The sequence below is a fragment of the Sardina pilchardus genome, chromosome 1 (assembly GCF_963854185.1).
Source record: "Sardina pilchardus chromosome 1, fSarPil1.1, whole genome shotgun sequence".
Taxonomy (NCBI): domain Eukaryota; kingdom Metazoa; phylum Chordata; class Actinopteri; order Clupeiformes; family Clupeidae; genus Sardina; species Sardina pilchardus.
The window spans coordinates 12,655,745-12,675,250 of NC_084994.1; the positions used below are offsets into that span (position 1 = coordinate 12,655,745).

General features: G+C 43.1%; 1 protein-coding gene across 2 annotated transcripts; it reads right to left on the reverse strand.

The window, feature by feature from the left end:
• Nucleotides 1-1,962: 1,962 nt before the first annotated feature.
• Nucleotides 1,963-19,111, reverse strand: LOC134100849 (guanylate-binding protein 1-like). Of its 2 annotated transcripts, XM_062554421.1 has the most exons (14): nt 18,768-19,111; nt 16,882-17,091; nt 16,026-16,103; nt 12,662-12,711; nt 12,254-12,363; nt 11,415-11,626; nt 10,924-11,166; nt 10,340-10,620; nt 9,072-9,284; nt 8,084-8,186; nt 6,762-7,054; nt 5,809-5,919; nt 4,913-5,158; nt 1,963-2,855 (listed from the first exon to the last, which is right to left on the reverse strand). In XM_062554421.1, exons 2-14 carry the CDS (start codon nt 17,072-17,074, stop codon nt 2,640-2,642), a joined length of 2,349 nt encoding a protein of 782 aa, XP_062410405.1. In that variant the 5' UTR covers nt 17,075-17,091; nt 18,768-19,111; the 3' UTR covers nt 1,963-2,639. The 2 variants fall into 2 exon arrangements, with proteins under 2 accessions (XP_062410405.1, XP_062410327.1); XM_062554343.1 differs by lacking the exon at nt 6,762-7,054 and having other exon boundaries at nt 1,973-2,855; nt 5,809-5,933.
• Between the last annotated feature and the right edge of the window lie 395 nt (nt 19,112-19,506).

A 19,506-nucleotide genomic window follows, 5' to 3' on the forward strand; every position in this document is an offset into this window, starting at 1 on the left:
TCCTACATTATCAATTGCTTATGTCATGTTGATCAAAATGTATTATAATGGGTCTCTGTTGAATAGTCTCACCCCCACAACATTTAGGCATTAGTTCGTAGTATAAGTCTTTACATGCAAAATGGTTGAACATGTTGTCATTTGACCATTTGTGGCCCAAAAGACAGGAACATCAGGAGGTGTAGGAAGTCTGCACTGTAATTCCTACAACACTGCATTTACAGTTTTCCCTAACGATATTGTCCTATGGTCAAATTTCTACTTTATTTAATTTTTTCCCCTTTATACTATGCAGTGCTGTCTTTTCCTTTCTGTAGCACAATGATAGGGTCTGTCAACAAATTACAGTAAAAAATAGTAAAAGCGTAAATGTGAATATTGTCGATCCAACTCCCACATACACTAAGGTGTAACCTAATTTACAAAAAATGTCATTAGTTTACATCAGAACATCCCTCCAGAGTACACTGTTATACTGACAACATGACTAAGCCATTTGACTGTCTTATCCATACATGATGACACAAGGACTTGACATTCTGATGCACTGACATGTTCATTGACACAAATATTTAGTTTTGAGAGATTAACTAAGGATTTTGAGCAAGAAATTGGATTTTGCTTGTAATCCATGGTGTTTTGCAATTTGTACAAATAGTTTTGAGAAATCCACTAACTGTTTTGCAAAACTCAAGGATGATTCGAGAATTGTACCAAAGCGACTGAGCAAAACTGTAAGTAGACCTAAACAAAACCTCATAGTGCTATTATTATTAGTATTGGTGATTGGTTATGCTGGTTATTCTCCTCCCTCTCTGTCTTTATCATAGGCTGGCTTTGTACAAGGCCGGATCCGCTCTGCCACATTGCTCCTGCATGAGGGACCACTTCGGTGAGGGACACTGTAGTGGTGTGTTACTTGTGAATGCAACACTGTGATATTTGTAGTGGGATTTATAAAACCTTAAGAATGTAGTGCTTGTGTTGCTTGTTTGGTGTTGGGTTTGCTGTCTCCTTTTCTGTCTCTCGCCAGGGGCCTCCGGAGTTGGGAGCGTGTGTGAGCCGATCCGACCTTCTTATATTAAGGGGAACAGCCAGCCACTCCACATAATGATCCATGTGAATGCTTAAAACCTTGCTCGTGATTTTTTACTATTTTCTAATAAATGTATGTATTTATCTATATTTATGCCTGTCAATTGTCCCTTCGTGGGGAACACATTGAACTAGCCACACTGCACACTGAGAGAGTTTAGGGATCCCCCTGCCCTTTACCAGGGGGTGGCGTAGTCAGATTATACAGTTAGCATTCTGCATGGCAGCTACCACATTATTATCCTTTTAATTATTTAAGACATTCAGAACTAGATGTACCGCAAAGCAATACACAATATGACCTCCGCTCAGTCCTGCACATTCTCTCTGCAAATATCAATCATGCTTTTGTTTCCATCGCCTACTCCATCCATGGTAGTATCAATAGCCCACAATTGCAGTTGTGTTGTTTTCACTGAGTAAATTATTCATGAAAATTCACTAAAATTGAGGATATACGGTAGCATTTTCAAACCAAACTCTTCAACTGTCTCTTGCCCTGATTCTACTTCCCTCACAGTAACAGAGTAACAACCATAGGTAACAACTAGTCGAGCGCCCAAGTCACGACACGTCTCTCGCTTTCAATTTCCGTAAATCATATAATAAACAGATCAAATCTGAAGGGTTAGGAGATGTACACCAAATGCAACACAACAACGTGTAGACTGTATACTAGCACCGGTTCTGCTGGGAGCTCAATATCACAGATCTGTTTTTGCTTCTCTGTCAGCAGGGAACTCACAGCCCAACCACTAACCACTGAGTTCAAGCATATTTGTAAAGGAATGGTTGGTACCAACATCACTTTTTATTATTATTATTATTTTGAGACCCAAGATTGTGTGTGTGTGTGTGTGTATGTGTGAGAGAGAGAGAGAGAGAGAGAGAGAGAGAGAGAGAGTGTCCGAGTGGGTTAGTTACTGCATCTATATGTGTTCTATATGTGTTCTATATGTGGAGCTGTTGAGTGACAAGACAAACGTGTAAAAGGGTTTAATCAGAAACTGTGTCGTCTCCGGGCCAGCCCAGCCTGCGCTCCCTGCGGAAATTTAACAGGTGAGATACTTCAAAATCCCCATGATATTTTCTCATAGAAAATACGTTTTTGTAGACAAACTTCAGAGGTCTATTATGCTACAGTAGTGACGGGCCAGGTTGTATCACAATACATTTATTTTAGTGGTAAACGAGTGGGAGCAGCCCAACTTTCTGTAAAAGTTAGAGAATTCTAGCTCAATGATTCAGTGAGTTACAAATGCTGTAGCAAAAAGAGTTAACAACAACCCTGTCAAACTTCGAACAGTGCATCACGTACACCTGAACAGTAATGCAGTAGAGTAAAATAATATTATATTAATAGAGTAAAAAGTATTTGGTCCAAGAAATCTACGTGACAAACCAACAAATAACCTCAAATCAGCTGATGACAACCATTTACTATGATGGTCTACCTCAGTTTTCACACAAACTGCAATCATGCGTTCATCAGTGTCAGCCTACAAGTGACTGGACATCTATGGCACATATCTGGTGCCAAAATCTTAAACAGTCTTCTGCTCAGATGGCCCAGGCTTCTGTTCAGATGGCCCAGGCTTCATTGCTCCCGCGACCTTTGACCCCATCGCAACTTTCTTTGCAGCTTCCACCATCTTGTTCTTGTAGGTGTACTTCTCCTTCTGGGCCCGGACCTGTTGAAGGCGACGGTCCTCTTTCTTATGCTTGTAGTTGTAGTACGTCTCCAAGGTGTTGCCCAAGACCTGCAGTCAGTGGGACATCGACACGTTTAAAATGTGAAGTCACAGCGAACGGCACATTGTGTTTAGGTATGTTTATCATTTATATTCAAATTTCCTAGCAGAGGCTTTTGTCCAAAACAACGTACATTGTAATTTAGTTTAATCAAAGATAAGACAAAACACACCAGAAAGATGGTTCTCCCTTCCCTTCAGTATTCCCATAGACACGCCACACAGTGTTTTGTCGGTAACACTTTCTAGGAAGGCACTGTTATAATGATAGAGCTATAGTATGCATTTATTCATAACATAATTATAATAATGGACTATAATAATGACTACCCTACCTACTTATAACTGTACATCCTTGACCCTGTCCTAAAGCATTACAACAAACTTAACCTTACAGCCTGTTCACACTAGTCATTAGAATGCGTCTTGGGCACATCTGATTGCAAGTGTCTCGTTCTAAAGACTGGTGTGAACAATGACAAAAATGGTTTGGAATCAGATTGTTCTTAACCACATGTGGAGGTGGTTTAAGACGCATGTATCCACATATGTTCTGTAGTGTGAACGCTCAATCCGTCCTTATGCGTCTTCGTCCATGATGATAGACCAATAGATAAACATTCTAAATTCTAAAGTTACATTCTACAGGCAAATCCGAATGCAAGTGATCAGCTGAGACGCATATGAGAATACTGGTGTGAACTAAATGCGTCTTGGCTGATCACTTGCAATCAGATTTGCCCAAGACGCATTTAATGACTAGTGTGAACAGGCTTAGTGATTTCACAAGATGGAATGATACTTTATAATCATTTATAATGTGACGGCATGTTTTTGTTCGCTGTAAAGTATGAACATGTCCATAACAGTATAAAGCAACATAGGCAGGCATAAAGAAGTATTGACTAATTCTATGACACTGTAACTGTTTGCTCTAAGTAAAGTGAGACAAAATGGCCCAATACCAATGTCAGCCCTAAAGACTAGAACTAAGGACTCACAGACTTAATTTCAGGTGCTAAGTGAGTGAGTGTGTGAGGCCACATGGGCTCATAGGTATTTTGGGATTGGGACAGCACTTCACGAGACTGTGTACCTTGGCGATGTTTACGTGTATGTGCGTCCTGTTGTTTACCTTCATTTCCGGATTTTTCTATGATCTCCGCGGTAAACGTCACAACACTTTGAACTGTGGGTAATTCCCTTAGGTTAAGTCTGCACCGATGCAGACTCACGGAAAGGGCTCAGTAAGTGTGTACTCAAACCCTCACGCCCGTTGTAATTCCACATTGGGACAGCCCTAAGCCCTTATGAATTTCGCGAGAACGTGCACCAAAGTCTGTGAGTTCGTGAGTCCGGACATTGGGATTCAGCCAATCTGTTTGCGAACAGCATATTTGATTCAATTGAAATTCTAAAATTATACGGTGGTGTTGCTGAACTTCTAAAAGTCTGTGGTGACGGTACTGAAGATGCCAAAGCGTTAATCTCTTAGCACTAACACCATGCGTGGTGAGATGGATATCCCGAAATATGTTTTGAATGACATGGCCGCAATGTTCACAAAGGTGAACGGCTGGACAAACGAAACAAAAATGACAAGGTGTTAACTAAACAATTTAGTAGGCCTGAACGTGACGGTGCTGAGCTTCTGAAAGTCTATGGTGGCAATACTGGTCTACGTTGCCATTGCTGAGCTTCTAAAAGTCTATGGTGGCAATACCGGTCTACGTTGCCGTTATTGAGCCTCTAGAAGTCTATGGTGGCGAATACGTTGGTCTACATTGTCGTTGCTGAGCCTCTAGAAGTCTATGGTGGCGAATACGCTGGTCTACATTGTTGTTGCTGAGCCTCTAGAAGTCTATGGTGGCGAATACACTGGTCTACATTGTTGTTGCGGAGCTTCTAAAAGTCTACGGTGGCAGTACTGGTCTACGTTGTCGTTGCGGAGCTTCTAAAAGTCTACGGTGGCAATACTGGTATACGTTGTCGTTGCGGAGCTTGTAAAAGTCTGTTGCGGTGTTCCTCTGCCCCTCCTGTCAGCATCTCAGCCCTGCGCCTCCTACCTGCATGGTGGCCTGCGTGGCTTGCTGCTGCTCCTCCCTCTGCAGACGCGCCTCCTCCTGACGCAAGCGCGCCTCCTCGGCCTCCCTCTGGGCCTGCTCCTTCTTCAGCTGCTGGATCTGCTCCTTCAGCTCCTGCTCCTGCTGGTGGAAGCCCTGAGCCAGGAGCGCCTTCTGCTCTGCCAGCTTGCTCTCCAGCGCCACCTTCTGCTCGGACGCCAGCAGCGCATACTCCTGCTTCTGCTTCTCCTGAGGGGGAGGAGATGGAGGATGGGGAGGAGGAAAGGGGAGAAACAAGGGAATATATTCATAAGATATCCAGCAGTGCATACTCCTACTTAAGCTTCTCCTGAGGGGGGGAAACAAGGTAATAATATTCATGAGATATTCAGTGCTAGATGTCTTCCACTATGCATGGAATTAGTGGTTAAAATAATTAGTGGAGAAAACATTTACAGACAAAAACACTACAATCACTGAGTTTAGAATGTTTATATTCACCTTATTCCTTAACCCGGAAATCTGTACTGTTTTCAACTTCTGTTCATTCTGTTTACATGCGTTCACAGTACGCTAACTAGAATATGCTTCAATCTTTCGAAATGTTGACAATTCTGCCCTCAGCATGGATATACTACATAATACATAACCGATATAAAATAGAAAAGTTTACTTTATATGCGTTATGATTATGTTAAGCACTGTCAACCGTCACGTTAAAATAGATACAACGCAGCTTTGCCGGAACAGTTTTCTGAATGCTGAGGTGTCATGGCGACGCCCATTGTTGGCTACGGAATATCATGAATAGATGCAGTAACTTACCCACTCGGACACTCTCTCTCTCTCTCTCTCTCTCACACACACACACACACACACACACACACACACAGACTCACATTCAGGCGGTTGAGGTTCTCCTCGTGACTCCTCTTCTCCTCCTCCAGGAGGCTCTCTAGCCGTCGGTACTTCTCCTCCTCCATCCTGTTCTCCTGCTCCAGCAGCGCTATCTTCTGTGCCTCCTCTGTGGAGAAAAACAACACGCTTGTCCAATCACAGCTCACCTCGCTCTTCTGGGTAAATCATAACACTTTTACGGTTGGGTAAATTTCAAAGCCCCGTCCCTTCATTCTCCTAAGAGCCAATCAGAATCACTTTTACCTTTAATCAAAGCGAATCAAATCGCTGTATTTCTTCCTTCTTTGAGTCACCTCTGTACTGGCCTGGATTCTTCTGATCCAATTATACTATTTTGAATCTTCTAAAGGTAGAGGAAATCCAATGATAGCCACATGCAATTCTCTAAATGTCTTCTACAAAAACGCATACACTGAAATCTGTGTTGAGGTTCAACATGTTTATTGATACTTGAAGAACTCCATTCAGATAGATAATACAAAAAGATGTAGCTGAAATGTTACAGAAATGAAATACAAAGAAAAAAAAACAAAAAAAACATAGCAAGCTACTTTAATGGCATGCGAGGCATAACAGGGTATATGCCATTCTCCAGATCTTAGATCAGCTGACCACTTTCTGATTACTTATCATGTTATGCTAATCATTTATCTATTATTGTTAATTATTTATATATTAGTGTTGCTTGATTATCTGTTAATGACCTATTATTGTATATAAATGAATGATGTGCCTTGTTTTTAAGCTGCTTAAAATGATCTAAATTAATGCAATGGCGCTTATCTGCTGGCAAGTCTGTTCTGACAGCACAGCACCAGCTTCAGAGGAGCCATTACAATTTTTTCAAGAGTTTGAACTGCAGGAAGGCGGACAGAACCTCTTTGCCGATCTCGGCAGCAGGCATGATGTACGTCTTGAAGAATCCCGGGTCCGCCTCCTTCTGATTCTCCTTCTCCTTCTTGAGCTGCTCGATCTCCTGGCTCATGATCTCAGCCTTGTCCCTGAAGCCCTTCTCCATCATCTCCTGCTGCTCCTTCAGCTTGCTCTCCAGGGCGCGGTCCAGCTCCTCACGCTGGAGGCGTTTCTCCTCCTCCATCTTCTCCTCCATGCGTCTCAAGCGCTCCTCCTGGCTGCGTCGCTCGTCCTCGAGCGCTCGCTGCAGGTCCCCTTGACGTTGTGCCGCCACCTTGGCCTGCTGCTCCTGAATTGCAGCCTGCTCACGGGCCTCTGGGGGTGGTGGCGAGCGTTGGGGGTCGAGGGGAGGATTGAGAGTCGGGGGTTTTGGGTTGCAAGTTTTTGGTTGGGGGGGTGGGGAGGAAGGGAGGTTGGTGAATTCGTCCACATTGTGAGAGGTGATGTGCACAGAGTTGCATCAACGAGGTCCAGAAGATAAAAGAGGGAGGGGTGGGGGGGGGGGGGGGGGGGGGAGAAAGGAAAGGGTCATATGAGAGAGGCGTTTTGGAGGGAAAACTGTACTATTGTGCACTTGCAACCACGAGGGATATGGATGAGTGTTTGTGTACAGTATGTTTGTATGTATTTGTCTGTTTGAATAAATACTACATTTGTAGATAAATACGCCATCACGAGTGAAAATAGACATCATGAGTGAAAATAGACTATGTCCTCATAGCCTTCCGAGACCAGGAGTGACTTTTGGTGCAACACCTTCTTCGTCTTTTCAGAACATGGCTTTAGTCCAAACAAGGCTTCATCTCCTGGTTTCTCTTGCCAGACTTCCGCATCACCCTGTTATTTACAGCCAAGCCTTTTCAAAATTCCATAAATGGAAGACTAATCTGTCTCACAGCCTCCAATTCAGTATTGACTAGTTTTGAAAACCCAGAGTGTGGCCCATCTAACATGGACTCTAATCACACCAAATTCCTTTCAGGCAAGTCTTCCCATTCGACGACCATCTGGGCTGTTATCGGGCAGCTATTTTCCTATTCAAGTGAATGGGGAGGCATACAGGAAGGGGCGTGACCTGTGTAGGCGTTGGCGTTGAGGACTAACCCCATGTATTTCTGGAGGATTCTTTCAGTGCTGTGTTTCGTCATTAGAAAGTGTCTGGTCACACATCTATGCAGCTAAAGACAAAAGTATTTGCTAATAGACTGATTCTGATTGGCTCTTAGGGTCTCAGTGTTTGTTGCTACCCACCAAATACAACACAAATTGAGTACCAAAAAAAGGGTCACCGTGACTCTGATTGGCTGAAACCGATTGTGCTTGGTATGGTGGAGGACATCTTACCGGCCATTTGTTTTTCAGCCTCGGAGAGTTTCTGGTCAGCCATCAGGATGGAGTTGGCCTCAGCGTTCCTCTCCTGGAGAAACCCCTCCAACATCTCCTCCCCCTGGGGACCACACAGGAAATACAGTTAGAGAGGACATGTACACACACACGCACACACGCACACACACGCACACACACGCACACACACGCACACACACGCACACGAGCTTAGCTCAAATCGGCTATTCCAATAATGCCTATATCTGGTTAAATTTAAGCAATAAGCCTGATTTTAGAACAGATTATGAAAACTGATTTTAGAACAGCCAAGCATGATGCTCAAGCAGAGTGCTTAAAACCCTACTTACCTGTTCTAAAATCAGTGTAAACTAATGGACTCGAGTGGCTTATTGCTTTTCTAAAACGGTTACTACATCTGACTTGTAAGATTTCATGAAACAAAGACACAGCAACGAGAAATGCAACAATGTGTTCATAGAATATCATTCTTCCTCCAAGAAATATATTTCCTCTATCTGAATCCTTGCCCAGTAATATTGAGACGCAGCTACTCTAACTTTTTTTGTAAGTTGTGGTAGCGCATGACAAGAGAACAAAATGCAGTCAAGGTGTATGTTTGTGTTGGGTTTTACAATGGCAAGAGCGCGTTTCAGCCAATCATAATCAAGAACCGGAACTAATTGTTTCAGAATGTACCTGTTGTCATGTTGGATAGTTTTTCTTGGTTGAGAGCTATGACAAGACACTTACACACAGGCAATCTGATTAGCTGGTCCTTGGCTGATGTTAGCACAAACGTTTCTTAACTTCAATAAATAGCAAATAAACTAAAACAAATAAAATAAAATATACAACAACAAACACATATGCAAACATTTAAACACGCATACACATACAGTATATAAACACAAAGACACACACACACACACACACACACACACACACACACACACACACACACACACACACACACACACACACTCACCTTCATGCCCTTCTTGCCATGCTGCCGGTACTTGGCCACCATGGCGTCTCGGTCGCGGCAGTAGATCTCGTACCCGCCTGGCTTGGAATAGCTGCCCTGCTGAATGTTGGCGGCCATCGGCGCGTACAGGTCGAATAGAAGCTTCCGGCACAACTTTTCGGAGGCTTCCATGTTCTCATTGATCAGCTGATCATAGAGCCTTGCCACTTTCTCCTGTCAGAGGGGGAGCCACAACACACATGTTCAATCAATGCAACACGACACAAATACATACAACCAATAGTTAATATCTACCAGAGTATTAAACAGCATTTTGATCAACTTTGGAACAAGGTATTACACTGGGTATTCTTACAAGTTGTCAAGTATGTAATCTGTTGTGTGCTCTGTTCTTGAAAGTTTAGTTCCTGTTGTGTTTTTATATTAGCTGTTCAACACAAATTGCACATCTTAGACAAATAATACATTGAAATGGCACAGTATTCAGTCACATTTTTAACCATAGCAAAGCAACATCGGTACCAGAATACACAGTGCAACAGTGTGCGTTTCTCGTACGTCATCCCAAATGAAGTGTCAATTCATAAATTGGAACAAAAAACTAAACAATGAGTCATTGTGCTACACGTAAGTATAACAAAAATAACCACAAACAAACAGGGTACTTGAGGTGGTTGCTAGGGTGTTGCTAGGGTAAACACGTTGATTACTAAGGTGCTTGCTAGGTTGACGTCATGGGCGTCGCTAGGAGTTCAGAAGATTCGGGGCTATAGCCCGGCTGACCCTTCCTTTTTCCGGGGGCCCGAGGGTTTCTCCCCCGGGGAAATTTGAAAATTGGGCTGTGAAAGATTTCAACATAGTTTGAGAAGGGAAGTAAGGCCAATCGTTGAGGTCCTCGTCATCATATTTTTAAAACAAAGCTAAAAGTTGTGGCTGCCAGAGCCATATAGATACGGCTCTGGTGGCTGCTAGCCGTGCCGTTCGTTTGGAATGTCATGAAAACCTCTGGGGCAATTTTCATCATTACTTTTAAGGCACGGAGATCCGGAGTGTGGCTTCCCTTCTTCTGCATTCCTGACATCTATTCTGAAGCTCCACATACTGTATTCTCCACTCATAAACAACTTTGAATCTTTAACTTTAAAACATTTTTTAAGCTTTACCAGAGGACAGAAGAAATACCATGGGACGTCAAAGAGCTTGTTGTCATCATCTTCTTTGCAGATTGTTAAAAAAAAAGGGCTTTATTCTAACGGCTCCAAACTCACCTGCAACTGTGTCATGTACTTCCCCTCTGTGTCCTTGAAGGAACGTTTCAGGAACTCCTGCGTTGCCGTGGCGGAGAGGCGTTGGTGTTCCGTCGAGAGAGACTCAAGATCAATGGGGAAGTTCTGTTTCAGGTTCTCCATGCCCCGACCATAGAGCTGGAAGCCCTCGTTCACAGCCGACTGGTTCTCGATCTCTGCCATGGCAACCACTGCGTTCTCCAGACAGGGAACCTTGCCACTGTTGATGGTCTCCACGTAGATCTTCACAAGATGGCTGAACCCTACGTATGATGAGCAAACCACACATCAAAATCTCAAATCCATGAAGTGGAAACAGGGTAAGAGTAGCATTCAAGCATTGATTTCACATTACTGTAAACACTAGTATGATCATAAAATGTTAAGCCTTTAAATCATTTCATGTTTGACACCCCATTGTATTTGCACTTTGAAAGAAACATCAGTCAAACATTATGTCCATGTTATCCTTTTCCTTCATATTTCCTCCTCTGCATCAATTTAACTCTTTATTCCATATCAACTGTCAGCTTGAAACACAACACAAAGGCAGCTCTGTGACTCACGGCTGCCAGTGACCTTATAGCCTCCTTGTACGGTCTTCACGCGGCTCTCTGCGAATACGTAGGTGCAGAAACGATCAGCCACTTTCAGGAAGTCCGGGTCAAGGTCGGCCTCAGCCATGGAGTCTAGGCGTGACATGTTCTTCGCCTCCGTCGGGAACGGGAAGGTGAAGCACTTCCTGGTTGGGAAGAAGCTTCTGATGCACTGCCTTGGGAGGTTGTAGGTCAGCACCTTGTTACTCAAACCTGTGGATTCAGAGACAGATGCTCAATCTCATCTAAACTTTACATCTTACATTTGATACATTCTTTAACTTACAAATGCATGATTTTCAACTAAAACAAGCATAAGGAAGAATATTACAACTAAGCTAAAAGCTTTTGGATCTATTGTTAAGTGTTAATGTTTTCTTTGAATTTTTTTGCTAATATGTATTTTTCATTTATATATTTTGTTATCTAAATGTGTGAAAAAAAAAAACATTTTCACTGACCCTTCTTCAACTGCAGGGCAAAGTCCAGGTACTCGTCCTCGCTCACATCACGACCATCGATCTTCCTCTCCAGAGTGAAATCCCGAACGGCCCACACAAAGCCGGGGAAGAAGCGGACAAACTCGCAGTCCTCCGGGATCTCGTCATCGTCATTCTGTTTACTGGCCCCTCTGGACTTTACCTGGATCTGATCGGTCAGCTCTGTCACGTAGCTGTGATCGGCTAAGGAAATTGGCTGCAATAAATGTTATTCTTTGTGTCTCTGTGTGTGTGTGTGTGTGTGTGTGTGTGTGTGTGTGTGTTATGGGCGAGAGAAAATATTTATTTGGCTATATATCACATGACTTATTTTTGCAATGTATTATTGATACGCTAACACCATAACAATATTAAAATCTACAATTCATATTTTAAACGGACTCTTTTCAAATGCATGAGGGTAATTCTCCACAGACTGTCAAATTATGTTCACATTTCGAAAGGCACTAATCTATAACTCTGCACTTTGTACATAGTTGGGTAATGATTCGGTGAAGTGCCATGATTAAATACATAATTCCAGACCTGTTCCTTTTTCTTCTTCATTCATACAGATATCGTGATGAATCATAAATTAATCTTTGGAATGTATGCATGTGAGTATTGCAGAATTGTTGTTTCAGGATACAGGTCATCAAGGGCAAAGTGAATGTGTGAGTGTTGTTCACAGGTTATGTTCAAATGAAGTTCAGTATGTATGATATTCAGAATGTAAAAAAAAAAACTGCTGGGGCTGTGTGTGTGTGTGTGTGTGTGTGTGTGTGTGTGTGAGAGAGAGAATGAGAGAGACGTAAGGATACTGCAGTTTCTCTATGGCTTGGTTGTCGATGGTGCCTCTGCTGTTGTAGACCATGGTGCTACTGAGCAGCACACCCAGGCAGAAGACCCAGGCATCGTTCTTCGAGTCGCCCTATGAACGAGATTGTTAAGATGACATTTTAATGAGGAACATTTATTTGGTGATGTATTTATGCAGCTTACTGTATTAATTTAAAATACACTTCAATTATAGTAGAATTTCATGTGATTTTAATGTAGAAAAGATAAAGTGACTGGTATTCAGCACACAGTGCACACAGTGTTATCCAAAGGGACACAGACTCACAACAAATCAATTTAGGAATCAAATCCTGATTCAGATCCTTTAATTTATACTGTGGCTTACTATACTAATAGTGCAACACTGTCCTCAATGTTACTGTCCTCACCTTGTCGACATCACCAAGTCCTTCAGTGTCTAGCAGCACCAGTGTGTGTCCTGAAATAGAGGTCTTTCCATTGTCACATCATTCCATTTACTTTGTTCCAACACATGGTAAGCATAGTGACAATAACAAAGAATAGTAACTGTTGTGACACAAAGTGTCACGATTTAGCAATATCTGATTGGACGAGACGCGTTCTATCAGTGATGATATTAAGCAATATCACCACTGGTGACTTCACAGCTAATCACTCCGCCAATGTATCCAGAGACGGTTGATTCTTCGCTTTGATTTAACCAGAGACAGCTCTTTGATTTAGCAGTTGCATAGCAACCACACACGTTCTGAGCTAGGCCTACTTCGCATAGCGGAGGAACTGGGCTAAAAAAAAACAAATAATAAATTACACTTCCTAAAAATGCACTCTGGTATCTTTTGTTGCCAATGGAACTGTTGTATAAAAGCGTTACCGCACAGTACTCGTGGTCGTAATGTTGTTGGCCTATAATGCTTAAGTACCACACCTCTCCTCCAAAGGACAGTTAGGGTGCTTTCACACCAACATCTTTTGGTGCGCACCAAACGGTCCATTCGTACCAAAACCTCTTAGTTCGGTTCGTTTTCGTTGGTGTGAAAGCATCAATCGCACTCGGGTGCGCACCAAAACAAGCGGTCCAAAAAGAGGAGGTCTCGGTCCGCTTGACTCCGCACCAAAAGTCGACCTCTGGTGCGGTCCCTCTGGTGAGAACGCGAACTGGGGTCCAAACCATAGACTGTAGGTCAAAATAGTGAGTCAAAATTGGCGCCGATTTCTACCGGAAGATAAACATTGAGGAAAAATCAATCAGGCCAATTTTGGTTCGTTTTCTATGGGGTGAAAGCGGACCTCACTGGAGTCTATATGCTACATAATAACAATTTCACTGCCTGAAGCAGACCAAATAATCGAACTAGTGGTGTGAAAGCGCCCTTAATGCCACTGCTCACTGGCGGTGTCTGGCGCACGTAGACGCCAACGCTTAGAAAATAGTTCTATGGATCTGACGCTCAAGAGATAGATGCGAATGTGGGTGTTAAAGTTTAGCGATTTTGTTTTACACTCCCTGAAATGGAGGTGATGATGACAAAATGGACAAGTTACAAGAACCATCTGGCTGCGCTAGTAAACGTCTTTTCACAAAGAAAGTTGTTGGGCCCGTGACGTCAGACTTAATAACCGAATAGACTCACAAAGCAGTGATAACAAACAACATCCTGCAATGCTCTATACAATCTATGGTCTTTCTTGACATTCTTATCATCTTTCTTGACATCTTCAGTAACAACAAGCCTTGGTTCAACAAGGAAGTTAAGCGCCTCTGCAAGGAGAAAAATGACGCTTTTAAAAGTGGGGACAAAGAGCAATACAAACTTCTCAAATACAAACTCCAGAAGGCAATAGACACAGCAAAATCCAACTACAGAGTCAAACTTGAAGGCAAACTTCAAGATCACAACATCAAGGGTGTGTGGCAGGGCCTACAGGCGATCACCGACTACAAGACTAAACAACATATCCTTGACTGTGACCCCTCCCTGCCAGAGCGGCTTAATGACTTTTTTTGCCGCTTTGAGAACAGTGCCCAGGCGAGCACTCTCCCTCACCCTCTCGGGGTGGGACATTCCCCCCCTTCCATCACGGAGCATGATGTTCGTAGACTACTGCGGCAACAGAACACCAACAAAGCTGCTGGGCCTGATGGCGTGACACCAGCTACACTTAAGAACTGTGCAGACGAGCTTGCTCCTATTCTCACTTTCATCTTCAACTGGTCCCTTAACAGTACAATGGTACCTGCATGCTTTAAATCAGCTCTGATCATCCCAGTGCCCAAAAAAACTAACATTACCTGTCTCAATGATTATAGGCCTGTTGCACTCACTTCTGTTGTAATGAAAATCTTTGAACGTCTAGTCTGTAGGTACCTGTCACATATCACGCTAGACCCTCACCAATTTGCCTACAGGGCAAATAGGGGAGTGGACGATGCAGTCTCACTCTGCACACATTTCATTCTGCAACATCTTGATTCTAAGTCCACCTATGCCCGTGTACTGTTCATTGATTTTAGTTCAGCTTTCAATACCATCCTGCCTGTCACATTGTACAATTCTCTCCTGTCCATGGGAGCAAATCCTTCACTCTGTCAGTGGTTACTGAACTTTCTGTCCTGCAGGACACAGTGTGTTAAGATCCAGAACAATGTGTCTTCACCCAGGGTTCTGAACACTGGTGCCCCACAAGGATGTGTCTTATCACCCCTGCTATTCTCTCTGTACACAAACAACTGTATATCAACTTCTGCATCTGTTAAACTGCTTAAGTTTGCGGACGACACCACCGTTATAGGCCTCATACGTGATGGGGAGGAGTCTTCCTATCGGGATGAGGTAGAAAAGTTGGTGCAGTGGTGTGCAGACAATAATCTCATCCTCAATACAACAAAAACCAAAGAACTCATAGTTGACTTCAGGAAAAAGACAGACCAGCACCTTCCCATCTCCATTAATGGCCAGGTAGTGGAGCGGGTACCCTCCTTCCGTTTTCTAGGCACCACTATCCATCAGTCCCTATCATGGAACCCGAACACCAGCCTCATCATTTCCAAAGCCCATCAGAGACTACACTTCCTCCGTCAGCTGAAGAAGTTTGGGGTCAGTCAAGCAGGCATGATCCACTTCTATCGGGCTACCATTGAGAGTGTACTCTCCTTCGCCATCTTGGTCTGGTATGGTAGTGCCACCAGCCAGGACAAACAACGGCTTGAGAGGGTGGTGCGCAGGGCCTCAAAAATCATTGGCTGTAGTCTGCCTACCATAGCCTCACATTACATCACCAGAATCTCCAGGAAAGCCAAAAACATCATCTCTGACCTCTCCCACCCAGCACACCATCTATTCACACCCCTACCATCAGGGAGAAGGTTCAGGAGCATCACATGCAAAACATCACGCTTCAGGGATAGTACCTATCCACAAGCTATTCGCCACCTGAACATGCACTAAGCACTTATGGATTACATACCAGGCTACCTCTCTTTGCACTTGTACAACTGTACTGAACTGCTGCTTTCTGTGATCCTTGCACTTTGTTGCACTTTCTGTATATTAAGTGTTGTTACCCCTGTGTTATTGTGTTGTCATTATGTGTCTTATATGTGAGCATACCAAAACACATTCCTATCAATTGTATTTTCATACTGTTGAAATGGCTATAATAAACTTGAACTTGAACTTATTGACCAATTATCATAAACTATTTAAAAACCTGAGAAAAATAAATTACAAATAAAAAGCAATATGTATCTTGATAACTATATTTGCTCACCTGGTTGAAAGGGGTGCGGAACACACCACATCCAGATGCCTTTGGTCTTCGACTCGATGGTGCTGCCCAGGGCGAAGCCTGAATGAAAAGAATCAATTAAAATATAAAATAAAGCTTCAGCTGCACCTCGGTGCCCGGGCCCTAAATAAAGCTTTGTCACTTTTGGGGTTACCGTGACTAATTCACCAAACCCAAGACAAAAATGGTTTCCATTCTACTTTAAAATCCAGTAGTGTAGGCCAATTTAAATATATTTTACATTGTACATACTGTATTGCGTTGTTTTGTCTGTTTGTTAAGATAAAAACTAAATAAGAAAAAAATATATATTGTTTGGTATATCATTTGAAGTTATTATTTTGTCTTCATCAAACATCTTGGAGGCTCCCAGAGTACCACAACAGCGCATACCACCAGTGGTACCCGTACCACAGTTTGAGAACCACTGATCTATCACACTTCATACTTGCTGCTTTACACAATAGCATGATGCTTCTCTTGTGACTTTCAACAGACCTCAGTATGTGAGACGAGGGAGAAGTCTGTCTGAGACAGTTTTGACTAGCACGGGGACAGTCCTCTCTCCCTTCCTGTTCTCCATGCACACAGCCAATGCACACAGCATGCCAACTCCAGAAGTTTTCTGAGTTTTCTGGTCATCATTTTCTTATGTGTGCATACACTGCAGGAGGGAGGCTGCATGTACATGTGTGCGTGCATAAATATGGGTTCTGCCCTGCTTAAATTGGTTCATAACAAGCTGGGAGGTCAATGTATTTGAGTGTAGCTTGAGTGTGTGTTTGTAGGAATGCACAATCTATGTGAGTGAGTGTGCGTTTGCATGCATGTTTTGTACCTGACTGCTGCCCGGCCAGCCGGTTCATGAGGTAGGACTTGCCGGTGCGGTAGAGCCCCACCACGGACACCACCACCACGGGCTGCTGGATCCTCCGCAGGAGGTTGAGGGACGACTCCACCGTCTGCAGGCCCTGGTCTGTGTTCTCAATCAGGCACACAGGCGCTGCCATGGGGAGTGGACCGTGGGACATGGCTGGCTCTAAGATGACTGGACAGTGGACAATACAGTGTTAAAAATAGAACAATATCCTCAGATTGTTTGCAATGAAGGACAGGGATGAAGGACAGGGGAGAGAAAATGGCTTTAAATATACAAATACGAGATTTTTTTTTAAATATCCAATGTGCTGACTGTGACATGTCTGATCAGATGTTATTACAACTTATAGGAGTAAACTGTGGAGGTAGTAAAGGAGCAGTATGCTACAGGCATAGCAGACACGTCGATAGACACTAGCCTATTGGCTGCGGTCCCACACTCGCCTACTCTCCTGCGCCAGTCGCAAACTATTCCAACCCCAGGACAACTCTAATCATGGAACAGTCGGCATGCGAATAGTGGTATACTACTGGACACCCTGGAATGGTAGCCAGACGCTGCCAGCTTCAAAATAGAAACCTGGTCTGAACGTAGGCTATATGAATGGTTAACATGAAAAGGATAAACCAATAGGCCCGGCCGAGGTTAGGCTACACGTTGAGCCCTCGCGGTAGCTTTACAGAGGGGCTAGGCCAGGCCTATTCAACTAGCGGCCCGCGGGCCAGATGTGGCCCGCTTCAAATTTCCTGTGGCCCGCGTGTCTCGTCATGAGAATGAACTCGCTTTGACGGGTGTGCATAGATCTTCATATGATTGGCGAGTAGCGCACTGTCGGCCCGCTCCTATTGGCCAGACTAATTCTTCCAGATATCTTCACTCAGAGAACACAGCACATCACTACACATACTGACATTTCCAAATGTGTAACTAGTTTTAAATTAAATGTTGATTAAATTACGATTACTTACCGCCAAAGATTCTAAACCTCGAGCGTGCGCAAATCGAAAATGTTACAATCATACCCGGTCTCCGTTCCCCCGAGCCCTCGAGAAAGTGAAGGAGCTGTGGTTTGTAGAGAATTGCCTCTTGACTTTATATTACTTCTTTACAGCGATGGATTCGTTGCACAATAAACATGAAAGTCTCGTACTTGTTGCAGAGGGTAAACTGAACGATTCTCGTTGTCAATTAGACGTTTCTTTAGACAGAGCCATCTTCACTCCACTCGTGGGAATGTTATTGTTTGTGATTTGCGCAGGCTCGAAGTTTAGAATCTTTGGCGGTAAGAAATCGTGAAATAGATAAACAGAGGCAGAGCTGGCATTACTTTTTCTTTAAATTCAATGCTAAGTGTATTTGAGAGATTGGCGCTGTAGGCTACTGTGTGTGTTTGAAACACTTATGAGCCTAATTATCTTGAAGTAGGCTAATTAAATCAACACTGCAATTTTTCCCACTGATGCATGATATGGCAGCTATCAGACATCAGGTATGAAATACTATGGTTAGCCTGGGTGTTTTCAAATACTTGTATAGTTTGTGTGGCAGCCTATCACCTGTCTGAGAACATTTTTTTTATGGATATGGTTAATAGGCTATGATCTTAGTTTCTATGCCAGTGTATAAAATTAAATTTACTCTGATTTCATCAAATATTGCTGGATACAATTATTTTGTGGCGTCTTATTTTATGTGGCCCCTGAAAACCCAGTGATTGTTCCATTCGGCCCTCTTGGTACTGAAGTTGAATAGCCCTGGGCTAGGCCGTCTATGGGCTAGGCTAAGCAATTCAGGAAAAGGGCCGAATAGCGTAGGCCTATGCTTAAATATGCAAACTAGCCTACCTTCACTTTAAGATATTTTTGATGGAAGATTCAGGCTCCTGGCGTCGAAGAACACGTAGATCAACGCGAAGTAGGCTACGGATCTAACAGGAAATAAAGTGACCAAACTGGACTGAACAGACCGTCGACATTGCAGCCTGCTTTAAACTCGGTTAGGTAGCCTGCAGCACTCGCCTTTACCAAAGGCTAGTGAAAACCATAGACAGTGAAAACGCTGCATATATAGCACACAGTCATGCAGAATATCCGCCCCTATCGGATGTCTTTAGGAGGAGAGCTCATAATAATTAGCCTACACGAAGAGACCTGATTTCTCGTAAATCGCCGTTACACTTTCACTTTCGAGTGGCTGCACCTACTGCGCTGCGCATGCGTAAGGAATTGCTTGCTCATTCGATTAAATATAACCATGCGCCGGGTCATTCATTACTAGGAGAGCCTCAAATGTGAATACTATGTGATACTATGAGTAATATGATAGCCTACTATGTGTCAAATGTGATACTGTCTGTGGAAGTTACGGAGGGATATCACAATGTTTAAAAGCTACGTGCAGTGGTAACAACAATAAGAACATTAATAGCATTATTATTATTATTATTATTATTATTATTATTATTATTATTATTATTAATAGCAATAATAGTATGCTACTGATATAGCCTAAAACATGACCACAATGTGTAGCCCACAATTTAACAAATCCATAGGGTTTCAAAACCCTTGTGTATCGTGTTGT

What these genes read in the sequence shown, in the direction of transcription:
- LOC134100849 (XM_062554421.1), bottom strand. Translation starts at nt 17,074, where the DNA reads ATGTCCCACGGTCCACTCCCCATGGCAGCGCCTGTGTGCCTGATTGAG. An exon ending in TGCCCTGCAGTTGAAGAAGG is followed by an intron (nt 11,167 to 11,414) that starts GTCAGTGAAAAT and finishes CTGAATCCACAG; the next exon opens with GTTTGAGTAACAAGGTGCTG. An exon ending in CCACGCAGGCCACCATGCAG is followed by an intron (nt 2,856 to 4,912) that starts GTAGGAGGCGCA and finishes CACTGACTGCAG; the next exon opens with GTCTTGGGCAACACCTTGGA.